General features: G+C 41.6%; 2 protein-coding genes across 3 annotated transcripts; one reads left to right on the forward strand and one right to left on the reverse strand.

Moving 5' to 3' along the window:
- l3hypdh (trans-L-3-hydroxyproline dehydratase) lies at positions 1-2,307 on the forward strand (the record flags this gene model as incomplete). The annotated part of the gene is made up of 5 exons (XM_079215587.1): positions 1-478; positions 562-731; positions 1,121-1,243; positions 1,346-1,483; positions 1,865-2,307. 5 exons carry the CDS (start codon positions 1-3, stop codon positions 1,988-1,990), a joined length of 1,035 nt encoding a protein of 344 aa, XP_079071713.1. The 3' UTR covers positions 1,991-2,307.
- Positions 2,308-2,437: 130 nt separating this feature from the next.
- Positions 2,438-21,943, reverse strand: daam1b (dishevelled associated activator of morphogenesis 1b; the record flags this gene model as incomplete). Of its 2 annotated transcripts, XM_079216188.1 has the most annotated exons (25): positions 2,438-3,937; positions 4,404-4,574; positions 5,795-5,926; positions 6,047-6,107; positions 6,200-6,307; positions 6,935-7,103; positions 7,269-7,357; positions 8,056-8,162; positions 8,519-8,603; positions 9,131-9,228; positions 9,568-9,597; positions 10,799-10,906; positions 11,019-11,324; positions 12,153-12,340; positions 12,444-12,502; positions 12,720-12,858; positions 13,858-13,975; positions 14,092-14,158; positions 14,392-14,495; positions 14,625-14,735; positions 14,858-15,191; positions 15,435-15,529; positions 15,790-15,861; positions 19,706-19,795; positions 21,758-21,943. In XM_079216188.1, 25 exons carry the CDS (start codon positions 21,941-21,943, stop codon positions 3,725-3,727), a joined length of 3,240 nt encoding a protein of 1,079 aa, XP_079072314.1. In that variant the 3' UTR covers positions 2,438-3,724. The 2 variants fall into 2 exon arrangements, with proteins under 2 accessions (XP_079072314.1, XP_079072315.1); XM_079216189.1 differs by lacking the exon at positions 9,568-9,597.
- Positions 21,944-23,020: the final 1,077 nt, after the last annotated feature.

A 23,020-nucleotide genomic window follows, 5' to 3' on the forward strand; every position in this document is an offset into this window, starting at 1 on the left:
ATGGAAATGCAGCTTCCGCCTCACGTGGGAGACACGCTCTCAGTGGTTGACATGCACACAGGTGGGGAGCCTCTACGCATCATCCACGGCGGCTACCCAGAGGTCAAAGGGGACAGTGTGCTGTCCAAACGGCGTTATGTCCGGGAACATCTGGATCACCTCAGGAGGGTGCTGATGTTCGAGCCGCGCGGACACTACGACATGTACGGGGCCCTGATCGTGAACAGCGAGATACCCAAGGCGGATCTTGGGGTGCTGTTCATGCACAACGAGGGGTACAGCACCATGTGTGGCCACGCTGTCATCGCACTGGGGCGCTTCGCCGTGGACTACAAACTGGTGAAAGAACCACAGTCACCAGAGACTCAAGTGAACATACACTGTCCCTGTGGTCTGGTGAAGGCCTTTGTCGAGTACTCTGGTGGTAAAACCGGAGGAGTGAGGTTTCTCAGCGTGCCAGCATTTGCGTTTGCAACAGGTAGGACACTCGCTCTCAAGAAACCCAACTGTTTTCAGGATTATTTTGTATGCCCCTTGTTTTACTAAATTACATTTGACCAGATGTGACGATGACGGTGGAACGGTTTGGTGATGTGACGGTTGATGTCAGCTATGGAGGAGCCTTCTATGCCTTTGTAGACGCCCAGAAGTTTGGCCTCGATGTGACCAAGTCCAGGACTCGAGATCTGGTGGACGCAGCCACAGCGGTGACCAACGCTGTCAGATCTCAGGTAAGAAGCTCATGGAACTCCGAGTTGTTTAGTTGTTGCTCACCAAACTGGTTAAAAAAAACATGAAAAATACCCCCGGACAAAAGTAGCTGTATGTAAAGGGTCTGTCCACATTTTGGGTGTTATTCCCTCCTAGGTGAAGTTGCATCACCCAACCAGTGCTCTTATAACCCGGGTCGTGTTTGGGACATAGATATGTGTGTACCGTATGTGTTTTGCAGCTGTACTTTAAGCATAATATATAAACCTAAGCACAGGCCTTAGATATTAAATATAAGTACAAAACATTTCCTTTATATGTTGTGGCAACTTGAGTTATAAAACATTTTCCTTCCACAGTATCTGTATGTAAAGAGTCTGTCCACATTTTGGGTGTTATTCCCTCATAGGTGAAGTTACATCACCCAACCAGTGATGATCTGGCCTTCCTCTATGGCACCATCCTCACTGACGGAAAAGATCATTATTACTCTGATCCCACCGCCAATATCTGTGTGTTCGCTGAAGCTCAGGTATTTTACAGACACTGGCCAAGAGAAAAAAAAACACACTGTCAGTTGATACTTGGAGAGCTATTTGAAACCTGGCTTTAACTGGTTTGAATGTGTTCTCAGGTGGACCGGAGCCCCACTGGTTCTGGTGTTACAGCCCGAGTGGCTCTTCAGTATCACAAAGGTCTCATCCAGCTGAACCAGACCAGGACGTTTCAGAGTGGAGCCACTGGATCCCAGTTCACAGGGAAAGCTGTTGAGGTACCAGAGTTTCTTTGAAGGTGGCATTAGCCAAAGGTTAGCAGCAGATAAACTGTAAACTGTCTTATCAAAAGCACTAAACTGATTTTATGATACTGAATGAGACTAAAATCAGATCAAGACTTAAATACATGGGTGCATTGACTCTGCCTTTGAATTTCTCCTTCATGGTGGTCTTGGAGGCATCATGGAGGCATTTAAACTGACGTCATACGACGAGCAGAAAACCTCTTCCTCAACAAGTCACTGGTGCTAAGATGCCTGGATGAGTTCAGGCCGACGACCTTTTTGACAAGCAGTACTTTGTTATTGTGGTTCTGAAACGTTTTGTACATTTCTTTAAAAAAAATAACAGAGGCATGTTTGTGGTTTTCTGTTCAGGAGACCAAGTGTGGAGACTTCAAGGCTGTAGTGGTGGAAGTTGCCGGCAGAGCTTTTTACACCGGAGTCTCATGCTTTGTGCAGGAGCCGGAAGACGAGCTGACGCATGGGTTTCTACTGAAGTGAGCCTCAATTACGGGTTGTTATAAAATAGGGTTAACCATTAAAAAAGTGTTTAAAACATTAGTTATTAACTGCTGTGTAGCTTAGCAAACAATAGAACATTTCCAAGCTCTCCAAGAAGAGAATTGGATCGGTAATAAACGGTGATAAAGAGACTAGAAAAATGTTATATTAGTTTTCTAAGTAAGACATTGTTAGATGAGTGTAGTACATAAATATGTACCATTTTGTTTTGCTTATGGTTGAAATGATTCTCCTTTCATGAGGGCTGGTTTAATATTGTTTTTAATTACTTGGATTAAAGGTAACATTGAGTCTGACACCATGGTGGTATTCTGTTCAGTAACGCTTCCTGACCCCTAGATGGAGCCATGATCCTGGTAGTCTTTAAATGCTACATCATAATTCATTCAAGTACATGTGCTTAGTAGCTGAATACAAAAACTCATAACTGTTTCTCCCATTTATTTGCATCAGGTCATTGTACAATAGAAAGCAATATTTAAATTATAAAAGTCCAATGGAGGTGTTTGACACACAGCCGAGCCGACAAATTAAAGTCAAAGGTTTCACGTCCACGTTTTCAACATTTCTACAAGAATGAAAACATCACACAGAGTTTAATATCAGGGTATTGTCAATTTTTTCGCAGTGTAAATCCAGCCAGTTTGCAGAAGACATATTCCATCTATTCAATGAAAACTTAGAGGAGGGCACTCCCTTCAGAGAGGGAAAACAAGTGTATTGCATCCACTGGGTATGGTTTTAATAGCATTTAGCATAGTAATTATGAATTTATATGTGCATGTGTAACAAGCACGCAACCTTATATATATATATATAGATATATATGTAATCTATGACATGAGTGTCCACACTTGTAGAGAAACTGCAGATTAGGCCCAGGCCTTTGAGAGTACCCACTCAACAAATAGAACAACAGAGTTAAGGCCAGCTCTTAACAGGAAAAGGTTCAAATAAAACATACAGTGATCAGATATATAAATGCTGCATGTCAATAATGATGAATAGAAAAGAAACTTCTCAGCCACGTCACTTGCAGTCAAAACCACGTCTGCCTAACAACCCAGTGTCTCAGTCCTGTGACGGTTCTGACTGCAAGAGAACAGCAGGGTCAAGAGGAAGTTCAGCTTCAGTCTTTCTCCAAATGGTCCCTCGGACAACTTGGGCATGAAAGCAGTAACCACTCTCAATCTATGAAATCAATCCGTACAAAATGGCCCCTTGTGTTTGTAATGGAATCATCTTCCTGTTGGGATCGAGCATCAAGCCCTGAAGGAGTCTGCTTGCTGCACATTTCCCTCTGCATAGATTCAGACGTACAAAAACAGCACAGGACTCTTCCTATCAAACAAGCGTGAGCATCTCTTACACCTGGAAGTAGTCTTCTCCCCAGCGGGGAGAACATCCAGCGCTCTTGTGCAACAACTTAAAACATTTAATTTGACCAAACTGATCCTTCGGCGGGAATTATCTGATTTGGTCGTTAACAAGTTTTGGCTTCATCTCCGTTTTAACATCAAAATCTCAAGAGGATCAAAGGTCTGATGACGGTCATGTTGGGCCGTGTGTGGCTCCGCAGCGATGATGCAAGGCCGAGCCGGGTGGGAACGGAGGAGGGTGCAGAGGAATGTGCATGTCAGCTCGACCCAGAGGGAAACTAATGAGGAGCAGGGTGGGCGAGCGAAAAACAAGGAAGATGAGCTCAACCCCCGCTTAGAAGTTGAGCTTTGTGACTGGTCGCTCTCTGCTTGCGTCCGTGGTCTGGCTGTTGATGCGCTTGCGGTTGCGTTTCATCTTGGATAAATCCTTGTCGAAGACCTCGCCCGACCGCAGCGCCGACACCAAGTCGTCAAACTCGCCGCCGTCGTCCTCCCCGTTTGCCTTTGCTTTGCGGGCCTTTCGCTCCTTCTCCCTCTGCTCTTTCAGCTGATGACACAGAAATAAAAAATATTGGATTTAAAACAAAAATATCCTCACTCATCATTTTATCCTATGAAACATTTGTGTAAGACAGGTTAATTTGTGCACTTTAGAGGTGCTGGTAGGTGCAGTTTGTTATCTTCAGACGAAGCCACACTAGCTGTTTCTCCTTGTTTCCAGTCTTTGTGCTAAGCTAACCGGCTGCAGGCTGTAACTTTATACAGTAAGGACATATATGTAGTATCATGGTATCGATCTTTTCATTTAAAACTCGGCAGAAAGCTAATAAATATATATTTCCCAAAACGTCAAACTATTCCTTTCCAACAACACTCGCTGGAGTGTTTTATCAAAAGTTACGTTAACTCTGAGTTTCTACAATATTTCAGATTATGCTTCATGGTTACATAATGTTTTATAACTGTCGTTCTTTTTGTCACAAATCCTATGGAGGCAGGGAACGATCACACACCTGAGCTTCCATTTTGGCCCTGCGCTCCTCTTCCTCTTTGCGTTTTCGCATGTTCTCGTTCTCCTGCTGAGCCTCGGAGAACGACTGCAGGAACTGGTCAAAGATGCCAAAGAACTCATCTGGCTGCATCTTACTGGCGTCCTCACCAAAGTGCTTTACTGCCTTCAGAAACTGTGGGACCAAAGAGAAGGGGTCACACATGGGATTAGAGTTACAGCGGGACACAGAAGAACAATGTTTTACTCCGTCGTTGACTGTTTTACAGGAGACTCGTTAGGTCTTGGTTCTTTGAAATAAGAGCAGGGTACCAGTAGTTGGTCTTTGAAGCCCATGTTAACTCAGATGTGACCGGCTACTGATTACAGCGGAGGCCACAGACTGGAGACAGAGTCCAAATTAAGGCAACGTGTTTGTTGAGTGTTTTTCACAGTAAGTAAAAAAAAAAAAAGGACATCCAGATGTGAGGTCATGCTGAGAACATAGACCTTCTAAGATGTGTAGAAATCTGTCCATGACACGCAAACTCTATCAGGTGGAGCGACGATGCATTTAATGTACCTAAATGATTTCTGTCAAATTAACAGTTGGTGAATGTGTGATGCATTCAAGTAAGGACATGATTTCTGCGACAAAAATCATTTTTCCCCCCCTCTACATCTTGTTATTTATGCACAGAGACACACAAACCAGATGCACAGAGCTGTTTAAAGGGTCAGTATGTTCTCTGGTTCCCAATCACGAGTACAGAGGACCGCTGTAAACATATTTAACTATGGGACACCGTAAATTATTCACAGAAACTAATAGCTGAGCACTTATCAATGTAACACACACACTATGGGGTGAGAAACATGCTCAGAGATTTTAAAAAAAGTCTGCACCAATAAATGTGGGCAGGTGCATAAATTTAACTTTAGGGCGTCAAGCTTTTGAAAGAAAGGTGAAACTGCTCAGGTTTCTGGCAGTAAAAAGACCATTTCTCATAAAATTCCGGTTCTCCATTTGCTGTTGTACTACAAATACATGATGAGTAAATTCACATTGTGTTGGACTCTAATGTCCACAACGGCCACCCAAATTCAAATGTAAGTTACATTTGATAAAAGCTTTCATAAAATAACGCGAGGTCGAACATAATGGTGCGAAATAATATCTTCCGTCCTGCTTTTCTCTGGACCTGCACACATGGAAGAGGTACAGCGGCAGGAAGCTGAAACACTTCACTCCCGCTGTTAGCTTTCCTACGGAGGTGACAGATGAGGTCAATAAGGCAACGTAGAAACAGCTGCATCCGAGAGGAAATGGGATGCACGCTTTCTGTTTCTACAAGTGACGGCGGCGCTGTCGGGTTGCTCAAACGCACTCTCGGTTTTCAGCCCCCCGTGACGTACCAGTTCCTTGGCCTCGGTGAGGGAGTCCTCCACATCCGAGAAGCTGAAGCTGGCCACAGTGATGAACTGACTCACGACCGACACAAACTTGTCGCCCATCTCCTGCGGCCGCTTCTTCTGATATTCCAGCTCCTGCGGGTGAAAGTCATCCGTAAGAGAACATTGAAGTCAAACTTGAACCTGCACTAAATATTGTAGAACAGCATGACCAATAAATGAACATGCGTTATGTCATAGATCTTTGTGACTCACACTCTCCACGCTTTTTAAGCCGCTGCGCATGTTGCAGATATCTTTTTCCAGCTCAGTCATGCTGCAAAAAAAGAAAAGCGATGGTTTCATACCAAAAGAGAAACTAAAAAAGAGAAGCAGCAGGAAGTCAGACATCTTCACCGCTCCACATACTTGACTTTGGCTGCCTCAGAGAGACTCTGCAGGTCCTCCTGGAACATCAGGACTTTGGGGTATTTCTTTTCCAGGATGGTGATCAGGTAGTGCAGGAGGGTTATGTTTCTGTAAACACAGACGTACACATTTCAGGTGGACCAACCTTCGAGGCAGTGGACGTGTCAAATGTGCAATATATTGCTTTTATTATGTGCGTTGAGATAGGATCAACCATATGGAGTTTCATCTATATCACATTCCCTGTTCCAGATGTGACTTTTGTATATTTCATGCTGCCCTTTTTGTTACGGCCTACCTTTGATGTATTTATGTTCCCTACTGTCTCCTAAAACCTTCTTAGACTATAGCTGTATTTTATAGGTAAACTGTAGCTGTACCCGTTCTGTCTTTGGTAAAAGTGCTTTTATAGAGTTTGCACCCTTATCTTGGGGAGAGCTACAGAGTCACTTTAAACTATTTATTTTAAAAGCAAGGGAGATTATAAAAACATCGAGAAAATGGCCTCAAACCTTAGAGGGTTAAGGACTATTTGAGCACTGCATATACATGTCCTGTTACTGAACAACCCAGCTAATTCACTGTTGGATGTGATTTGCTTTTTGTTTCAAGTCTGTTGTTTGTTCTTTTATGTGAACCGTGTAAGAGATTCAGAATCCCAATGAAAATATTCTGGTATAATAAAAGTGAAATCAAATAAAAACAATAAATGTTACAATTGAAAATTGTTCTTACTTGTCGATACTGGATTTGGTATCAGCAATCTTGTTCAGCGAAGACACTTTGAAGCCGTAAGCGTTGCCCCTCTGACCCTTGTTCATGAAGTTTCCAAAGGCCAGCACCACCTCCAGCAGCTGCTTCAGGTTTTTGCTGTGTAAAATCTCCTTAGACGCCCTGGAGAGAGCTGAGACAGGAAAACATTAAAAAAGGTAATTAAAGGTGGGACTGATTTAATTTTAGACTTAGGTAGCTTGGCAAATATAAAAACATATGACTACAGAGATGCTTCAAACAATAATACATTTCCTACTTACCAATTTTGAGTTATATCAGTAAAGATTTATCTTACCTTCAACTTTGGGTTTGATCTCAGCTATCCTCTCTGCAAACTTCTTTTTGAAGTATAAAGACTGCAGCCTCTGCTGGTAGTGGTTTATTCTATGGAAAATGTGTGTCAGAGGAACAAAAATAGTCAAAAATAATAAATTACAAACAGGGAAATCAGTTTGACAAAAGCCACAAACATGAACATTATGCTCAAGCAAAATAAAGCAAGCCGCCTGTGTGCTCACATTGCATGTAAAGTTGTGGTAGTGAAGTTTATTTTTGGCAGTGTTTTTCATTTCAGCCTATAAACCGCTGAGTCGGCAGCTAATGAATACAACTGTGACTTTTGTACTCTTAACAAAAAATGGCAAACTGCAGTAAATTATTAAAAACAAAGCAAAAATCTAACTATATGTTTTTATTGTCACTTAAATGTAGAAACGCCAGTTACTTTAGTTTCTGATCTTAATGTATTTATGCAGCGAGTTGGGACACGTTTCCTTTGTTTCTTTTATCTTACAGGACTAATTACATTCCTGTTATTGGGTTACAGATTTGATTTATTCACCAACACAATTCCTTCTGATTCACACTTTCAGCTATTGTTCCCAGCTAAGTAGAAACCCATGTGTCATTTCACTTATCTGCCCTGGCTGAGAGGAAACAATGGCTATTGTTTGTCAGCAGTTCTGATCTGCAGAGTGCTGCACTGGCCTGATGAGGTCAGGTCTGATGATAATATATGTTTAACACAGAATTAGAAAAGGCAGAACATGAGAAAAAAATAAACAACTTTATGGCTAAAGTACCTGCTCATCTCGTAGAAGAAGCGGTCAGGTTTTGCCATTCGGTCGAGCTCATGTTTGTGCTCCTCCAGAAGATCCACATCGCTCTTCTCGGGGACAAACTTCAGCAGCTGATGGACAAGAAAAACAACTCTTAGATTCCTACTTCATGTCTGTTAAAAACTATTTAACATATGCTGGTGGCTGAATAGGGCTTAATCTCTGCTGTCATGCTATTGCAGCTCACCTTCTCTACTTCAATATAAAGAAACATCAACTAAATATACTGTTATTAGAGTTGTAGCTTTGATGATTTTAGCAATGGCTTTTAGCAATATGTGAACCCATGACTTAATGCTGAAGGTGGTGCTGACGGACATGAATTCACTGTGCTATTCACATTGCTATTTTTAGTCAGCAGTCAAAGTGCAATCACTAAATGGAAAGCACATTTGATTCGTCCATCAACATTTGCTGGATGACGTACCTGCTCCAGCATGTCTTTGGGAAGGTCTTCCTGTTCGTCCATGGTCAGAATGGCTCTCTTCATCTCCTCGTTAGACAGTTTCAGCCTGCAGAGCAAAACAGATGCATTACTTTAGCTTTCCTTCATATTTACAAGATGGCTATGGGTTCAATTCAAATCATATCACAAAGACATACGTCACACCTTTTATGTACATATACTGCACTTTCTAAAGAAAATGAGCTGATAAATAAAAAGCTGTCAGTCTGGAATAAGTCAGTGAGATCTATTATTTACAAAGACATATTTGCTCGTTAACCTTTACTTTTAGTACTATTTACATCATTTAACCTGGTTGGGCAGTTGTTCATTCTTGTTTATTCTGTAGATGATGCTTGTAATAAACATTGTAGTGTGGATGGAGGTTATGGGAGAGTTTGCTTAGATGTGATGTGTGTATGCTATTATATAACTATGTGTTTTTTGTTTCAATTTTATTCATCTCTTAGAAAATGAAGTCCTCAAATTTAAATAATAATCATTTTGTATTTCAAATACAATGTGAAATATCTATTACAACCTGTGCAGGGTCAGTAATGTTTTAGAAGTGTTATGATGCTGATACAAACTTACCGCGAGAGGAGGATGTTGCAGTTTTGAGCTCGGCGGCCGTCAATGACGGACAGCTCCTTGACTTTTTTAGAGCTCAGCATGTCGTCTTCTGCCTCTTTCTGTGAGCAAAGTGATGAAGAGGTTAGAGGGCAAAATATTATTTTAACATACACAAATACATTTTAGTAGCAGTCAACCACAGACACACAACAACGAGGACGACACATGCCCTAATCCCAAACAGAAGGTGAAAATACAGTACAAAGTTCTTAAACAGTCACACAGGTCGTCACATTCATCAGTACATGCAAACATGAAACACAAACAAAGGCTCACGGGTCATATATTCATTCAACACATTTAAGTAAGATGAACAGGACGTACAACATATAAAGAAAGTCTGATCCACGAGGAGCGACACAAATTCCAGATTGTATGTCTACTGTAAGAGCACTCACCTGTTTGCTGTTATTGATCATAAAGAAGTCCTAAAATGCAGGCAAGAAGCAGGAAAGATGTAAGCACTCATTAGAATAAGTAAAGCAGTTACGTGATTGCAGCCATAAAAACAAACAGCTAATGAATCAAAGCTCATTCTGTGCTGAGACAACGACGGCGCAATGAGACGTGAGTGGGGGTTCAGTTGCTTATGAATCACATGCTGTGTGCAAGAAATCAATCGGTCATATTTCTGACACTGAAGATCCACATTTTGCAAAGGTTTTGCCTTTGTTTGTGAACAGAGATGCTTCCAATTAAGTCTTTTTTTTGACGATCTTATTTCGTGTGTTGGACATGCTTCTTGAACTTTGAAAAGACATGCTCATTCTCTTCTAAACAACTAACAAAGGCACGGCTGATTAAAAACATCGAGCAACTAAATCAACTGCAAACTGAAGGCACAAGAGGAAACATCTGATTCTGAGCAGCTCACTCATGCATTTTCAATCACACGTGGCAAAAGGATCCAAACCACAAACAAAAATAGCAAAACAGCATTGTGTTGCAATGTAAGAAGGCGTTTAAGATGATTCAAGCCTGAAAGTTAAGTAACACTTTCTATTATACCCATGTCTATGATGTGTTATAAACATACTTATAATGCGTTATAATCTGCTCATAGTGATATATAACAAAACTCATAACACATTACAAAGCATACTTTCGTGAGGATCATCATTTATTTCAACTCTTATGGTTGTAAAACCTTATAATCCTTTTAAAAATTGCATTATAATCACTGTTAGAATGCATCAAAAAAAATTATAAAATGCTTTATAATCTGTTTATGTTCATGTGTACTTATAACTGAAATTATACATCGCTATGAAGAGATTATATGAGTATGTTTACAGTGCATTATAGACATGGGCGTCACAGAAAGTGCTACCGAAAGTTTTGCATCTAATAAACTCCCAAATATATCTGTAAATTACACATGTTTTTTTTAATTATTATTTGTTTTGCTTCAGGCTATTTTTTTTAATCTAACCTCTCCCCTTATCCCCTCCGACACGGTGCTTGAGAAATCCAAAGTTGCAAAACAAAAGACATTTTTGAAAATCTCAAGCAAAGTCTAAATCCCCAAATGCAAGCCAGCTGAGCCCTCAGCTCTACCCCCCGGGCCTCTCTGACAATAGACGGCCACATTTGGGGAGCTGGAGCGATGAACTGCTTCGTCCTCAGTACCTGCTGTCTCTGATAGGCTGAGAAGGTCTTTTCAATGTCCTCCAGATCCAGGATTTTGAAGACCTTGGCGTCATCCACCTCCATCCAGACAGTGCCCTCCAGTTTATTCTGAGCAGAGGACAAAAAGACATTCATATTCCATATTCTAACACAAAGCATCAATATACTATTATGCTATATATTATATATTCAGGTCTTCTTGCGTCTCCACTGTTCTCACCTCAGCTAACTTGGCCCAGTTGAAGGACTTGAGTGCATTGGATGGCTGGGGAATGTTCTTCATCTTCATGTATGAGCCCAAGGGTGCGCCTGGCGGGGGAGGGATACCTCCAAGGGGTGGGCATCCAGGAGGAGGAGGGGGTCCACCCGGAGGAGGCGGTGGGGGAGGTGGAGGAGGCATCATGCCCCCAGGGGGCGGCGGGGGAGGAGGGCACATACCAAAAGCTGGTATGGGTGGAGGAGGAAGAGGACCACCGGGGGGGCCGGGGCCGAGGGGAGGGCCTCCAGGAACAACAGCTGCCCGTCTCTGCAGGGAGAGGATTACACAATCTTAACATACTAATTGCCATAAATACAGAATATTACCAGCCTTATCATTTCAACATAACGATAATTAAATATTTCATGTTTCACTTGGAACAGTGGTTTTAAACCTGAGGGTCAGAAGATGATTAAAGGGATATGAACTGTGAGCAATTCCTCTGATCATTCACAATGTAACCATGTTGTAATCATTGTGTTTGAACATGCTGAATCCTGTACAATGTAACCTTTGACAGGATGGATCTTGGTCTGATTGCCTAACCTGAGGGATTGTTGCCCACCTGCATGAAATCAGAAGAAGCAACCATAGGAGGTGCATCTCTCAACCCAACCCTTTACCTGTGTACCATGCTCTGAGCATTAAAGTGTGACAATACTGAGAGATTTTTGTCTCGTCATTTGACCAAATAAATACTGCATACTTTTCTCTCTTCTGGTTTCTAAAAACCCTTCAAGTGAAAGGTAATAACTAATGAAGAGGGGTCATACATCATAAAAGGTAGGAACCATTGTCTTATATCGGTGTCAAAATATTGTACATTACACAAAAATGTTGCTGTATTCTTCTATTTCATTGATGGGACTTGGCAACTTGTACTCTGGTGACATAACACAAATAATAATGCTGCTATTTCAGGCAAGCAACAACATAAAGTAACAAATCAATATGCATTGAGATAGAAGTGTAACATGGTTTCTATTTTTCAGTCATTTGTTCTGCTCTACCCTGATTGTCATGTACACAATATTCAATCAGGTGTTGTCTTAAGGTCATTATGAAGCAACCCGGTGAAAATAAAGGATGACGTACGGTGCTGAGTTCGTGCAGTCGGGCGCTGAGTTCGGCCACTTGCTGTTTGACATTCTTGTGCTCGGTGCTCTCCTTTTCCAGCTTCTCTTTCATCTTGCTGAGCGTCTGCATCATGTCCTCTTTCTCCTGAGTCTTGGCGTCACATTCACGCTCCTTCTTATCAAATTTCTGCTGCAGCTCATGGTGCTCTGAAATGGGAAGCCAGAGCGATGAGTATTGAGAGAACTCAAAGCATGATTTTAATTCACAAACGTATTCTCTTTCAGGTAAGTCATTTATAGAATTACAAACCTTTTCTCATTTTCTCTGCCTGCTCTTTCCACTGTTTGACCTCATTTTCATTGACCAGCCTGCAGAGAGGATGACACACATAATCAACTCCAGGGAACAACTCCAGTCATTGTTTTTCTGAACTCAAAAGGGAAGCTATTTTCGAACACTGCTGAGCACGAGGCTTTTTAATTTCTCATCAAACACAACTTTGTTCTACATTCTTCGATCTGGCAGCCGAGTAATCTGCTCCATGTCGTCACTCAGTCAGTCTCAGAGGAAAATATGAGGACTCACATCCGGACAACATTCTTCACGTTAAAGTTCTCCAGTGGTGTGACGTCGGGGTCGTGACCTTTGTCGTTCTGCAAGACCATCTGCTGGACGATACGGTCCAACAGCAGCCAGTACTGCACCGTGTTACCACTTCTCTTGTCTGAGGAGAAAGGGAGGAAGAGTTTCCCATGAGCCTCAGTAATTAGAAAGACTTTCTCCATTAGTGTCAGTACAGGAACAGTTGGATTCGCAGCAGCGGTTTCATTATGATATACCAAAGAAACAATTTCCAAAATTAGCTTATAACTACTCATAACTGATGAGAAAAAGAGAAACACTGTAATTAGGTTACAAGGTGACACAGGTATTACTGATTGGTGAGACTGTATCTATCATGAGGGACAACAGGTTTACTGTTGTGTTGTTATTTAGCTGGAAAACCTTTTAAACACACACACGCACACACACAGCTACGTTACTGCAAGAAGGCATCCTGATATTACTCTTTATAAAATGTGCAATGCATCACATTCAGGGATATTATTCTGATTCCTCTTTCTATTAAGTACCATCACAAGCTTGCATTTTATTATCTCTTGAATATGACCACAGCGCAGTATTTGCGGCTGAAGTGTTAATTACACAATTAAGACCTCAGGAAATTAATTGAGGGGGGTGATCTCATTAAATAAGCCACTCAGAGGGGAAGGTGAAAGAAAAACCGCAGCTGTTTTGTGGCTATTTGTTTTCAAGTCAAGACATGAGAAAGCTGGATAAAATTGGAATATATTTTTTGCAGAAAAACAGTTACAAAACCTAAATATTAGCCAACAACATTCTCCAACTTTGAGTGAGTAAAGCATTCCGTTTGGCTGGAATGTGATTATCCAATATCTGGAGTGACTAATCTGCACAAAGTCAACATCCTTATCTTTCTGGCCAGAAACCAGAAGGTGCAGATGCCATGTTTATTTTGTGGGAGTAACACTGCTACCTTGTTTGTAGCCTTATTACATTTTAGGATTTTTTTTTTTTTAAATCAGCCTTTAATCCCATTTCACAGCACAACAGATTTTGAACTGTATATTTGTGTGACAGTAGCGGTCCAAACATTTAATAGTCTGCAGCCGAGCGTTAAACAATGTGAAGAAACACTCACGTGGCATGAGGAGACAGTGATGCAGGACAGACATAAAGTGCGGGTGTGCGTCAGTGTGGTTCATCTTCTTGCGGATGAGATCAAAAACTTGGTTGGCACTTTTGGTGTCTATATGTACCTGGATGAGAGGAAGTGAAACAAAAGCCCGGTGAATATCTCCTGATAAATATTTTACAGGTCACAAAAAATGCAATAATTATTATTAGAGGAAATTAAAGTTTTTTCTCTCCTTACCGACTCAAAACGTTTTGACAAAGCCAGCTCATCCTCGTTCCGTAGCATCTCAAAGTAGTCTAAATGCCTGAGAGTGTGAAAAAAACGAGATAAGAGAGGCAGCTTGCAATTGAAATGCACTTACACTTTTATGTATTTGTAAATTCAGAAAAAAAAATCTTAATCTAATTCCATGAAACTATACCATTATTTCTTTGATTACACGTTCTGATCATTATACATTGATTGACATCTCTCTGGAGCAGGTGCATTCTTTCTTTCAAAGCTCCAGACATTACTTTATTTTCTGCTCCATCTCACCTGTCTAATGTGGAGTTTTCATGAGATCGTAGCTTATCGATCACCGGTTGGATCCCCAACATGAGAAACTCATATCGTAGATGGATGCGGAATTCCAAACTTGTCTGTATTTAGAAAGAAAAAAAAGAATAAATTAGCAGTAGAAACTGTTTTAAAGAGTCTCTTTAACGAGGGACATGGTGACCTTTCCGAGTGAAAGGAAGCATAAAAGCTGTCTAATGCATATAACTCACCTCTCCAGCGCCTTGACTTAGCACAGCATTTATAAAGGACATGATGGCTGTTTTCAGGTTGACCTCATCTCTGTATCGCCCTGTACTTCGGTCCAGATCGTTTATAAGTGTCTGCGGGATGACAGGTCATTACAGTTGTTAAATATCTTCACACACCGTTGCTTTTAAATGACTTCATCAGTCTAAGATATGATTTAAAACCACTACTGTGTACTTGGCCTGCTCCCACACACCTGGAATCTAGTCCTCTCGCAGGCGAAGCGTTGGTAGTGCAGCATGGCTTCCAGGATCTTTTTGTGTCCACCGGGCACAAGACACACGGCGCCCATGATCTCCAACACCGCCACCTTGGTCTTGATGTTCTCCGTGGCCAGGCTCTGAGCGATGATGTTGATGCTTTCGGAGTGAGAGAGGACGTGGGCGCGGCCCTGCGAGTTGTTCATCAGAGCTTTGATGCAGCCAATCAGAGACGTGTGGATCTGCGATTCTGTGGTCTCGTAGTCCATGCTCTTCAGGAAGTTTAGGATACACGTGAGGCCATCCAGGTCGATAAAACGGGTCACAAACCTGAGAGGAGAGTAGGAAATCTTTGTTAGGAAGACTAGTTTTAACGTGTGTCCCCCATTATGGGCGTTCACTTCTAAAAGGACTCATGAACATACCGCTGTGAGGAACTGAAAATAGTAAAAGACAAGGAGAGAGCAGGCGAAATGAAAGGAGATGTGATGATGGATTACATTATATGTTGAGGACAAGGAGCAGATAAAAAAAAGACAGGACTGAGTGAGATGAGGGGAAGTATTTGTCCACCTCATGGGTTGTGTCCTCAGAGCCGTCTTCAAGCTCTCAATGGTTTTGTTCCTCTCTTCCTCGTCTTCTTTCTCCAGAGCGAGAAGCGTCGTTCTCTGTCCAACAAAAGATTAAACATAGTCTGAAGTCTGAGGGATAAATAAAGCTAACCTTATTGAGATGTACAGGTCACATGGAAAATGTATTCCCAGCTAATACAAATAAATAAAACCAATAATATTTTAATGAAGTATGTTATTTGTTGACTCTCTACGAGGTTCAGTTCGTTGAAAGTGATCAGGTTTGATTCATCTAGCCCAGAGGCCCATTTGTTTATCCAAAAAGAAGCATAAATAAAATTCATGTAATTACTTACAGCTGCCATTGAATTGAGTTGATCAATGTAGTATTCTGGCCAACTAGTTGCACTTTTGTTTTCTTCTTGTTCCTGAAAAACAGAGAATAACAGAGAATGAATGATGCTGTGCAGTGACCCACGGAGACATTGTTTTATGGAATGTCACGCACTTATTAAAAAGGGAAAGAAAACATCAGATAAGTTGAATAGAAAAATATGTTTTTGACTTCAAAATATTAATTGGGAGCGACAAAAACGTGCTTTTGAAGAAAATATTGCAGAAAGTCAAAAGTGGACAAGTCGTTAGTTCAAGTCATATGTTTGAATACATTAATGGAAAACTGCAAACCAGATGGAGAACTTCATTCCATCATTTTCAGATCAATTGGATTTGAACGACATGAAAGACACAAACACCAGCAAACACACGGGGAACAGAAGGTTCAGGGAATAAATAGCCAAAAGCCAAAAATGGAGCAGGAACTCAAAGTAGGTCGCCACAGATATATAGCCCATTTTTATCCTCAAGCACCTCACTGAGTTTCAGGAGGTAGTGAGAAGTGCAGAAAAGAGAGCACAGCTGCTTGAGAAAATCTTGAGATTAGCAAATGAATGTTAAAACGGTGGATTAAGGACAGGGCCTGATTTATGCTGCGATTAATCTCCTGACAGGCACGTTTGTAAAAAAAAAGGAACGGTCAGACATTTTTGACATGATTTAATTTTCTAACTAAAGGGAAAAACACGGATGAGAAAATGACTTGACCATGAACTTGGCTTGTACATAAAAGGGCCCCCCGGCTTTCATTTGAACTCTGGCTCCATTAAGCACAAGCGAGCTGTGACCATCAGAAACTAATTGGGCGTCAGTTAATAAAGCGGCCTGCAGAGACTTGGCTGCTCTGACAGAAACTGCAGGCCTTGGCTGGTCTGCAGGGATGGTGTAGTGACGGGAAGGTCGGATCCTGCTGTTTCACTCACGTCCGGTGCCGGCTTGACCAGGCCGGCGCTGGACGAAGTTCAGTCCATTACTGGAGCAGACGCAGAGGTGGGACCGCTTCCTCTCGCATCTTAAAGAGTTCATCTTTCAACTCGGAAGTCAGCACTCTTCAAACACTGACATGTCTCCAGTTTATTCAGGGTCAGGATGAGAGAGAATAAGCGGGGAGTGTACTTCTGGGAGTTTATTTTTTCCACATTTGAGAAAGTAAAGATCAAAGAAAGGCACGTTAGGAAACAGGAATCAATCTCAGTTATTTAGAGTCCGCTTGGAAGAGAAGTTAAGTTACAGCTCTGTCCTCTCACAAATAACACGTGAAATTTGAAACCTAACTGCAAAATATCTGCTAACAACCAGATCAGTAAATCTGCCTCTTTGGCAGATGATGTAGCCTCCAAGAAGAGAGCTGACGAAGAAGGAGGAGGAAGACTGGTGCTCTGAGCATGATTTCATCGGCTCAGGTGCACGGCCAAATCAAACAGCTAAAGCTTTGCTGCTTTGACTGACTCATCTCCTTCAGGCTCAGCCCAACTTCTGAAGCCAAGAAACTACTGGCGGGGAAAAAAAGAGCGTCCTTATCACTCGTGGGCTCACAACGCCCTGGTAATGACCCCATCTTCCTCCTTATCATCACCCTCCTGCCAGACACACAAAAGCTGCACCTGTGGAAGTGAAGCCTTCCTGTTTGCCTTGGACAACCGACCGTATCCTCTGCCTCTTTTCTCTCTCTCTCTCTCACACTCACACTCACACACACACACACACACACACACACACACACACACACACACACACACACACACCTTTCTGAGCTTAAATGAGCTTGTATCTGTCTGGGTCGGGGCCAGAGCCTGTTGCCGAGTCAGCAATATTGATTGATGTACCTCCTTCCTCCCCCCTCTCTGCAGGTCGATGCAGCACATAAAGATTTGTTTCCACCTTCACACCAACTCTGAAACCACCGTGCACGATCTCTAGAATGCTCAACAGAGGCAGCGCAGCATTTTGGGTTATATTTTCAAAGTGGGCCTTGAGACTACTCCTAATGAGGCCACTAATTGGGATAAAGTAGAAACGGGAGTAGACAGCATGCTCTTTTCATTTCCACTACCTTCCCTTGTCTTATAGCTGCGGGCTAGTGGACGCTGTGCTCAGCCAAAGTAATAAGAGCATCAATACTCAAACAAAGTGAGTCTTCAGCCAAAAATGAATAATTCATCATGACTTATGATGCAGGTCTTAGACCGCTGACTCAAAACATTCTGTTTCTGCTTCATGAGTTGTTGACATAAATACACATCATTGGGACATACATATGTGTCTTTAAAGGAACAGCTTAACATTTTGAGAAATGTGTTTTTTTGGTTTTGTTCCTGAGAGTTTAATTAATACATTAATTATTAATACAATAACATGCCGCTAAGATACTTAGTTTAGCATAGAAATTGCAAGCAGGGGGAAAACAGCTTAGCCACAGTCTAAAGGAGCCCAAATCTGCCTCTCAACAACTCACTTATTACTTAAAAAGTGTTTAAACTATTAATTGAATGATTCTATATGTTGTATTTTGATGGGCCAAAATATTAAGTCAAGAATGTCAGTAATATTAATATAGCATGACCAGGATGAGGTCAGCAGTGATGGAGGAGGTGAGATTGAATTAACGCAGAGAGAGATAAACAGAATATTCCATACTTTTGACTTAAAAAGCATCAACACCTCTTATTTATAATTAGCATGAAGGCGACCAGTGCAGTTCTTTGTATGTATGATGGGTTTCTGTGTTTTTTGAGGACCTGCAAACTATCCATTCATCACACTAAATCCTAACTCTCCTCACCTCCAGTTTGTAACCGGATGTAGGAAAAGCCTGCCCTGTCTGCATATCAGGCAGGACAGGATATCCTACACACTCATACACATTTATCGCCTTCGGAAACACTGCTGTAAAAATGCGAGGGCACATTCATCAGTGGCTTGAAAGCACAACTCCACTTGATCTAAACTAGATCAGGCGTCTGCGTTTTCCTGCATGCAGGACAGGAATGAATATACAGGGAAAGGAGGAACAGCTGACAGTCCTTTTATCAGGGAGGCAAGACATAATAAAACACGACACTGTCACAGAGTGGTAGAGTATGTTATGGCTACACAAATGCTTTGATGGGACAGGTGTATTATTTAAAAGGAGAAACCGCATGATTAAAAGTCTTTCTTTTGAATCACGGTGGGCAGTCGAACAATGAGAAAGAAGAAAAAAAAACTATTTGGAGTCAGAAACCTGCAATCTATTTCAGTACTTTATAATTCCCGACACTATCTTTTCTGTTCGTGGATTATCGAATGGAAAAGGCTAGATTTAGTGTTTGTGTTACTCTCTCTAGATATCACTATTTTTAAATCCACCTTGTGTAACATTCACATAGGTGAGTTATTCATGGTGGAGCTTTGAGGAGGCAGTGCAGACTTATTATATAGTGATGAAGACTGAGATTGAAGAGATATATAACATTCTGGGGAATACAGTTATTAGAAAGTACTCTTGGTGGTACTGTGGTGTTTTTTAAATGTATTTTAAGTTTAATATAGCATGGCTTACATTACAACAAATTATAGGTAGTTAATTTGCTATATAATGTCTGCATTTTTATCTTACAGGCAGTTGTATACACCTTACTTTAAAGATGAAAACCTGCATTGGACAGATACACAATGCCTGTTGTGAGCAGAGCAATACAGTGATACAAGGTTGTATCCCTGTGTGGTCTGTGTTTGAGAAAATTCTGCCTCAAATAACAACAAATCAATGAGGGAGGCAATTACACAAACTTGGCAGGATATTTGCAGATATTATTCAGCGAGAGCAGCCAGCCGGCAGCAAGCTAGCGGAGGCTGATGTGGAGTTTGACATAATGCACAGTGAAAGTATTTTACCTTCTTTTTGCTGCAGTAGATTTGCCATTTCTTCTCTGCAGGCAGAGCAAACATGGCTTCCCTGTGCTTCTCCGAAAGGTCGAGCTCATCCTGCAAAGTGGGGACAGAAATGCAGATAAGGTTAAAAAAATGTGAAATATTTTGTCTTCACAATCTTTTACTGATGTCTGTATGGAGAAGATAATATTCAATGAACACAGCACACAGAGTACAGACAAGCTGTCACACCACCTTGCTGCAAATTTTAAAAAATCCACTTGAATCTATCTACTTTGTTTCCCCCCAAAAATAAAACCATGTGCCATCCAGGAGCAGTTGCAACAGAGCCCTGCTCTGTGTTTGAGATGGGTTTGTGCTCAATCTCTCCATGGTCAGTTGGATATCACTCATCGTCAAATCCAATATGACTTTGAATCAAATCAGATGTCTTGCAGGCGTTAAGACGTGTGAGTAATAGGGAAAGAAAGATAAGGCGTGGTTTTTCTGCTCGACATGTGGCAACAAACATCTGGAGACAGCATGCGTCACGACGCCTCACAGATATTTCACAGACGCACACAAAGGGTGCTGCTGGCAAGACTAAATGCCAGAGAGCATTTGAACACTAAATGCATGTCTCAATGCAATGAAAAAAATATCAGCAAGTTGTATTTTGAGCACAAGTCATACATTTAAGTTAGGAGTTGTATATCAGCCTTTGATGCATTTTATATTACAGCTTGGGGGAAACAATTAACGATTGATTGGTGCAGAAAGTTATCTGTTTTCTATCCTAATTCAAATGTTTTTTTTAGTTTTTGTGCTGCAACAGGTTTGTTGTTGACGTTCTGTTTGAGAGTGTAGGATGGAAAAAGAAGCTTGACCTTGACGTGAAGATTTTCGGAAAGCTTTTCGCAATGAATCTCAAGTTCAAAGGTCGGGTTTAATTGATCGTAACAGAGCAGATGGACCCAACTCATTACACACGCAATACTTTTTTCCAGCAAGCTTGTTCAGATTATACACGCGCATGGAGGCTCATACTGGGCGAAGAGAAAAGCACGTGGCTGTTTTCGTTCGGTAAACAGAGCAACTGAAAGCCTCCTTGTCGTCACACTCAACTTACTCAATTATGTCTTCATAAAGGGGAGGGAGACAAAAACAAGCAATTAGCGGATGGAGGAGGTCGAGACATTAAGAGTTCCTGAATGAGGTCTATTGATGTGCAAAAATGTCATGCTTAGATTACTGTGGCAACCACGGGAGAGGAAAATGGGGCAGGATAGAGAGTAGAGCACAACAAATTAGAAGTGACAATAAGACAGAGGAAGAATAGCAGCCTGGCCTCGTTATTCATAAGCTAGTGTCAACTGGGAGGAAGTGACCGTTTAGTTGGGAATGTCTTAAAATATAACAGACCGTGTAAACAATGAGGTAAGTTTATATTTCAAAGACATCTTCTGACATGAATAAAATATTAAAGTGTCTGTTATGCTAGATGTTAAACATGCACTGTGTAAACCCAAATAATTGAATTCCTCTTGCTCGTCTCTCGTAAATTGAAATCTAAATCTTTTAAAATGACTCACAAATATATATTTTTAAAAAGGCAATCATTATTTCCTAAAACAGCTTGGCACTGTAGTTTTTGGCAAATGCACCCAAACAGGAGCAAATAGTGCATTTTTGGGGGACTATTTTGAGCTGCGGATTTATAAACATTTGGTGCTGTAGTCGGTATTCACAGCAGCACAATGGTTTGTGTGGGATTGACTCAAAATAAAGTATAGTGGTCATGCTCATGGTAATAAAAAACAAAAGTCACCCAGTGCATTGGTGTGGCTCATTTATGTGTTTTTTGGACAACTGAGGAATATGCTATATAAGACCTCATCTACACAGGCAAAGGGGATTTGCTGACATTAAGAAACAATATAGACTACCACCAGACTTATATTTTCAATAAAAATGTAAAATTAATAGACTGAAACATTAATCCAATATTTATTTTGAAGTCTTCCAATGAATCTGGTCAGAATGTCCTCAAGAAGAAAGAGCAGAATGAAGTCTTACCACCAACTCGGAGAACATGCCATCCAGCTCGTCGTATCCGGGCATTGGCAGTGCTGGCTCCATGGCCTGCAGAGCAAAGTCCTCCCTGAGCCGGTAGGTGATCTCCGGGTGATCGTTGCTGTTAAAACAGCAGAAGATAAAAGACAGGCCGCCACGGCCGCCACCGCCACGTTTCCGAGGAGCCATCGCTGTCCGATGGACCGGCTGGTCGGGTAGGGAGGGTGGGAGGCTCCTTCAGGGCCTCTTTACAGCCTCCTCCACCTCAGAGCTTGGCCTCCGTCAGAGTGTACTGTGGACAGGGAGAAGGGATGTTTTTAAACTGGCTTTCACAAAAGTCTGAACAGAAGTAGAGTTCTCAGAGACAGAGGAACAATAGAAGATAATACAGCCCATAAGTACTAACACATGGCCATTATATTGGTGCTAAATACAAAGATGTAATACTTTATTATTAAATTAAATCAGAAGCCACTCAGTGACACTTTAAGGTCAAACTGACCTGGATGAGTTGACATGAGTAGAACTGATCCTGACTAGCAGCAGGACGACACAGAATCTATGAAGGCCTCGGGTTTTCCACAGTTACAACGTAACCCTCTGGCCCTGGTAATGGTTAACGATGAAGGGTCATAACTTCTGTACGAAAAGTACAATGCATCGTATCAGTGAAGGCCAGCATTGAGAGATTTCATTATATCATTTACACAAAAGAGCCCCGGGAGAGTGTGATGTTTGAAATGGAGACCATAATATGCCTGGATTAGTTTATTCAGACCTTTTCATCTCCCCTTCCTTCCTATTCAGCATCGGCTTTCCTCTAAAGACCAAACGAGGAATGATTAGAGGGGTGTGTTCACAATGACCATGGTAAGAGGTGTGTGAAGCCTTTTGTGGTTTTGAAGACTGGCTTGGTCATTGTGGGTTAAGAGAAAAAGCAGGCCCTCATTTAAACCCTGAGACGATACGGTGTGTTAGCCTGCCTGCATGTTGTTTAAAGAAGAAGTGAGATTTACAACACGAGGGGTCCACGTCAAACTTAAACATACAGTGCCTCAATCATCCTGATAACCATCAATGCCAGACTTTCCCTTCCTGGCTCTCCTGCCTTCGTGGACATGATTACACGCATGGTTTGATCTCCAGCAGCTGCCTTTTCACAAGTAATGTAAGAAATGTGTGTAATCCTGTCGGACTATTGTCCCATCTGCTCTCCCTCTCTATCACAGATACATATAGAGATCAGCTGTCATAAATGAACAGCAT

This window comes from Taurulus bubalis (assembly GCF_910589615.1).
Source record: "Taurulus bubalis genome assembly, chromosome: 3".
NCBI classification, from domain to species: domain Eukaryota; kingdom Metazoa; phylum Chordata; class Actinopteri; order Perciformes; family Cottidae; genus Taurulus; species Taurulus bubalis.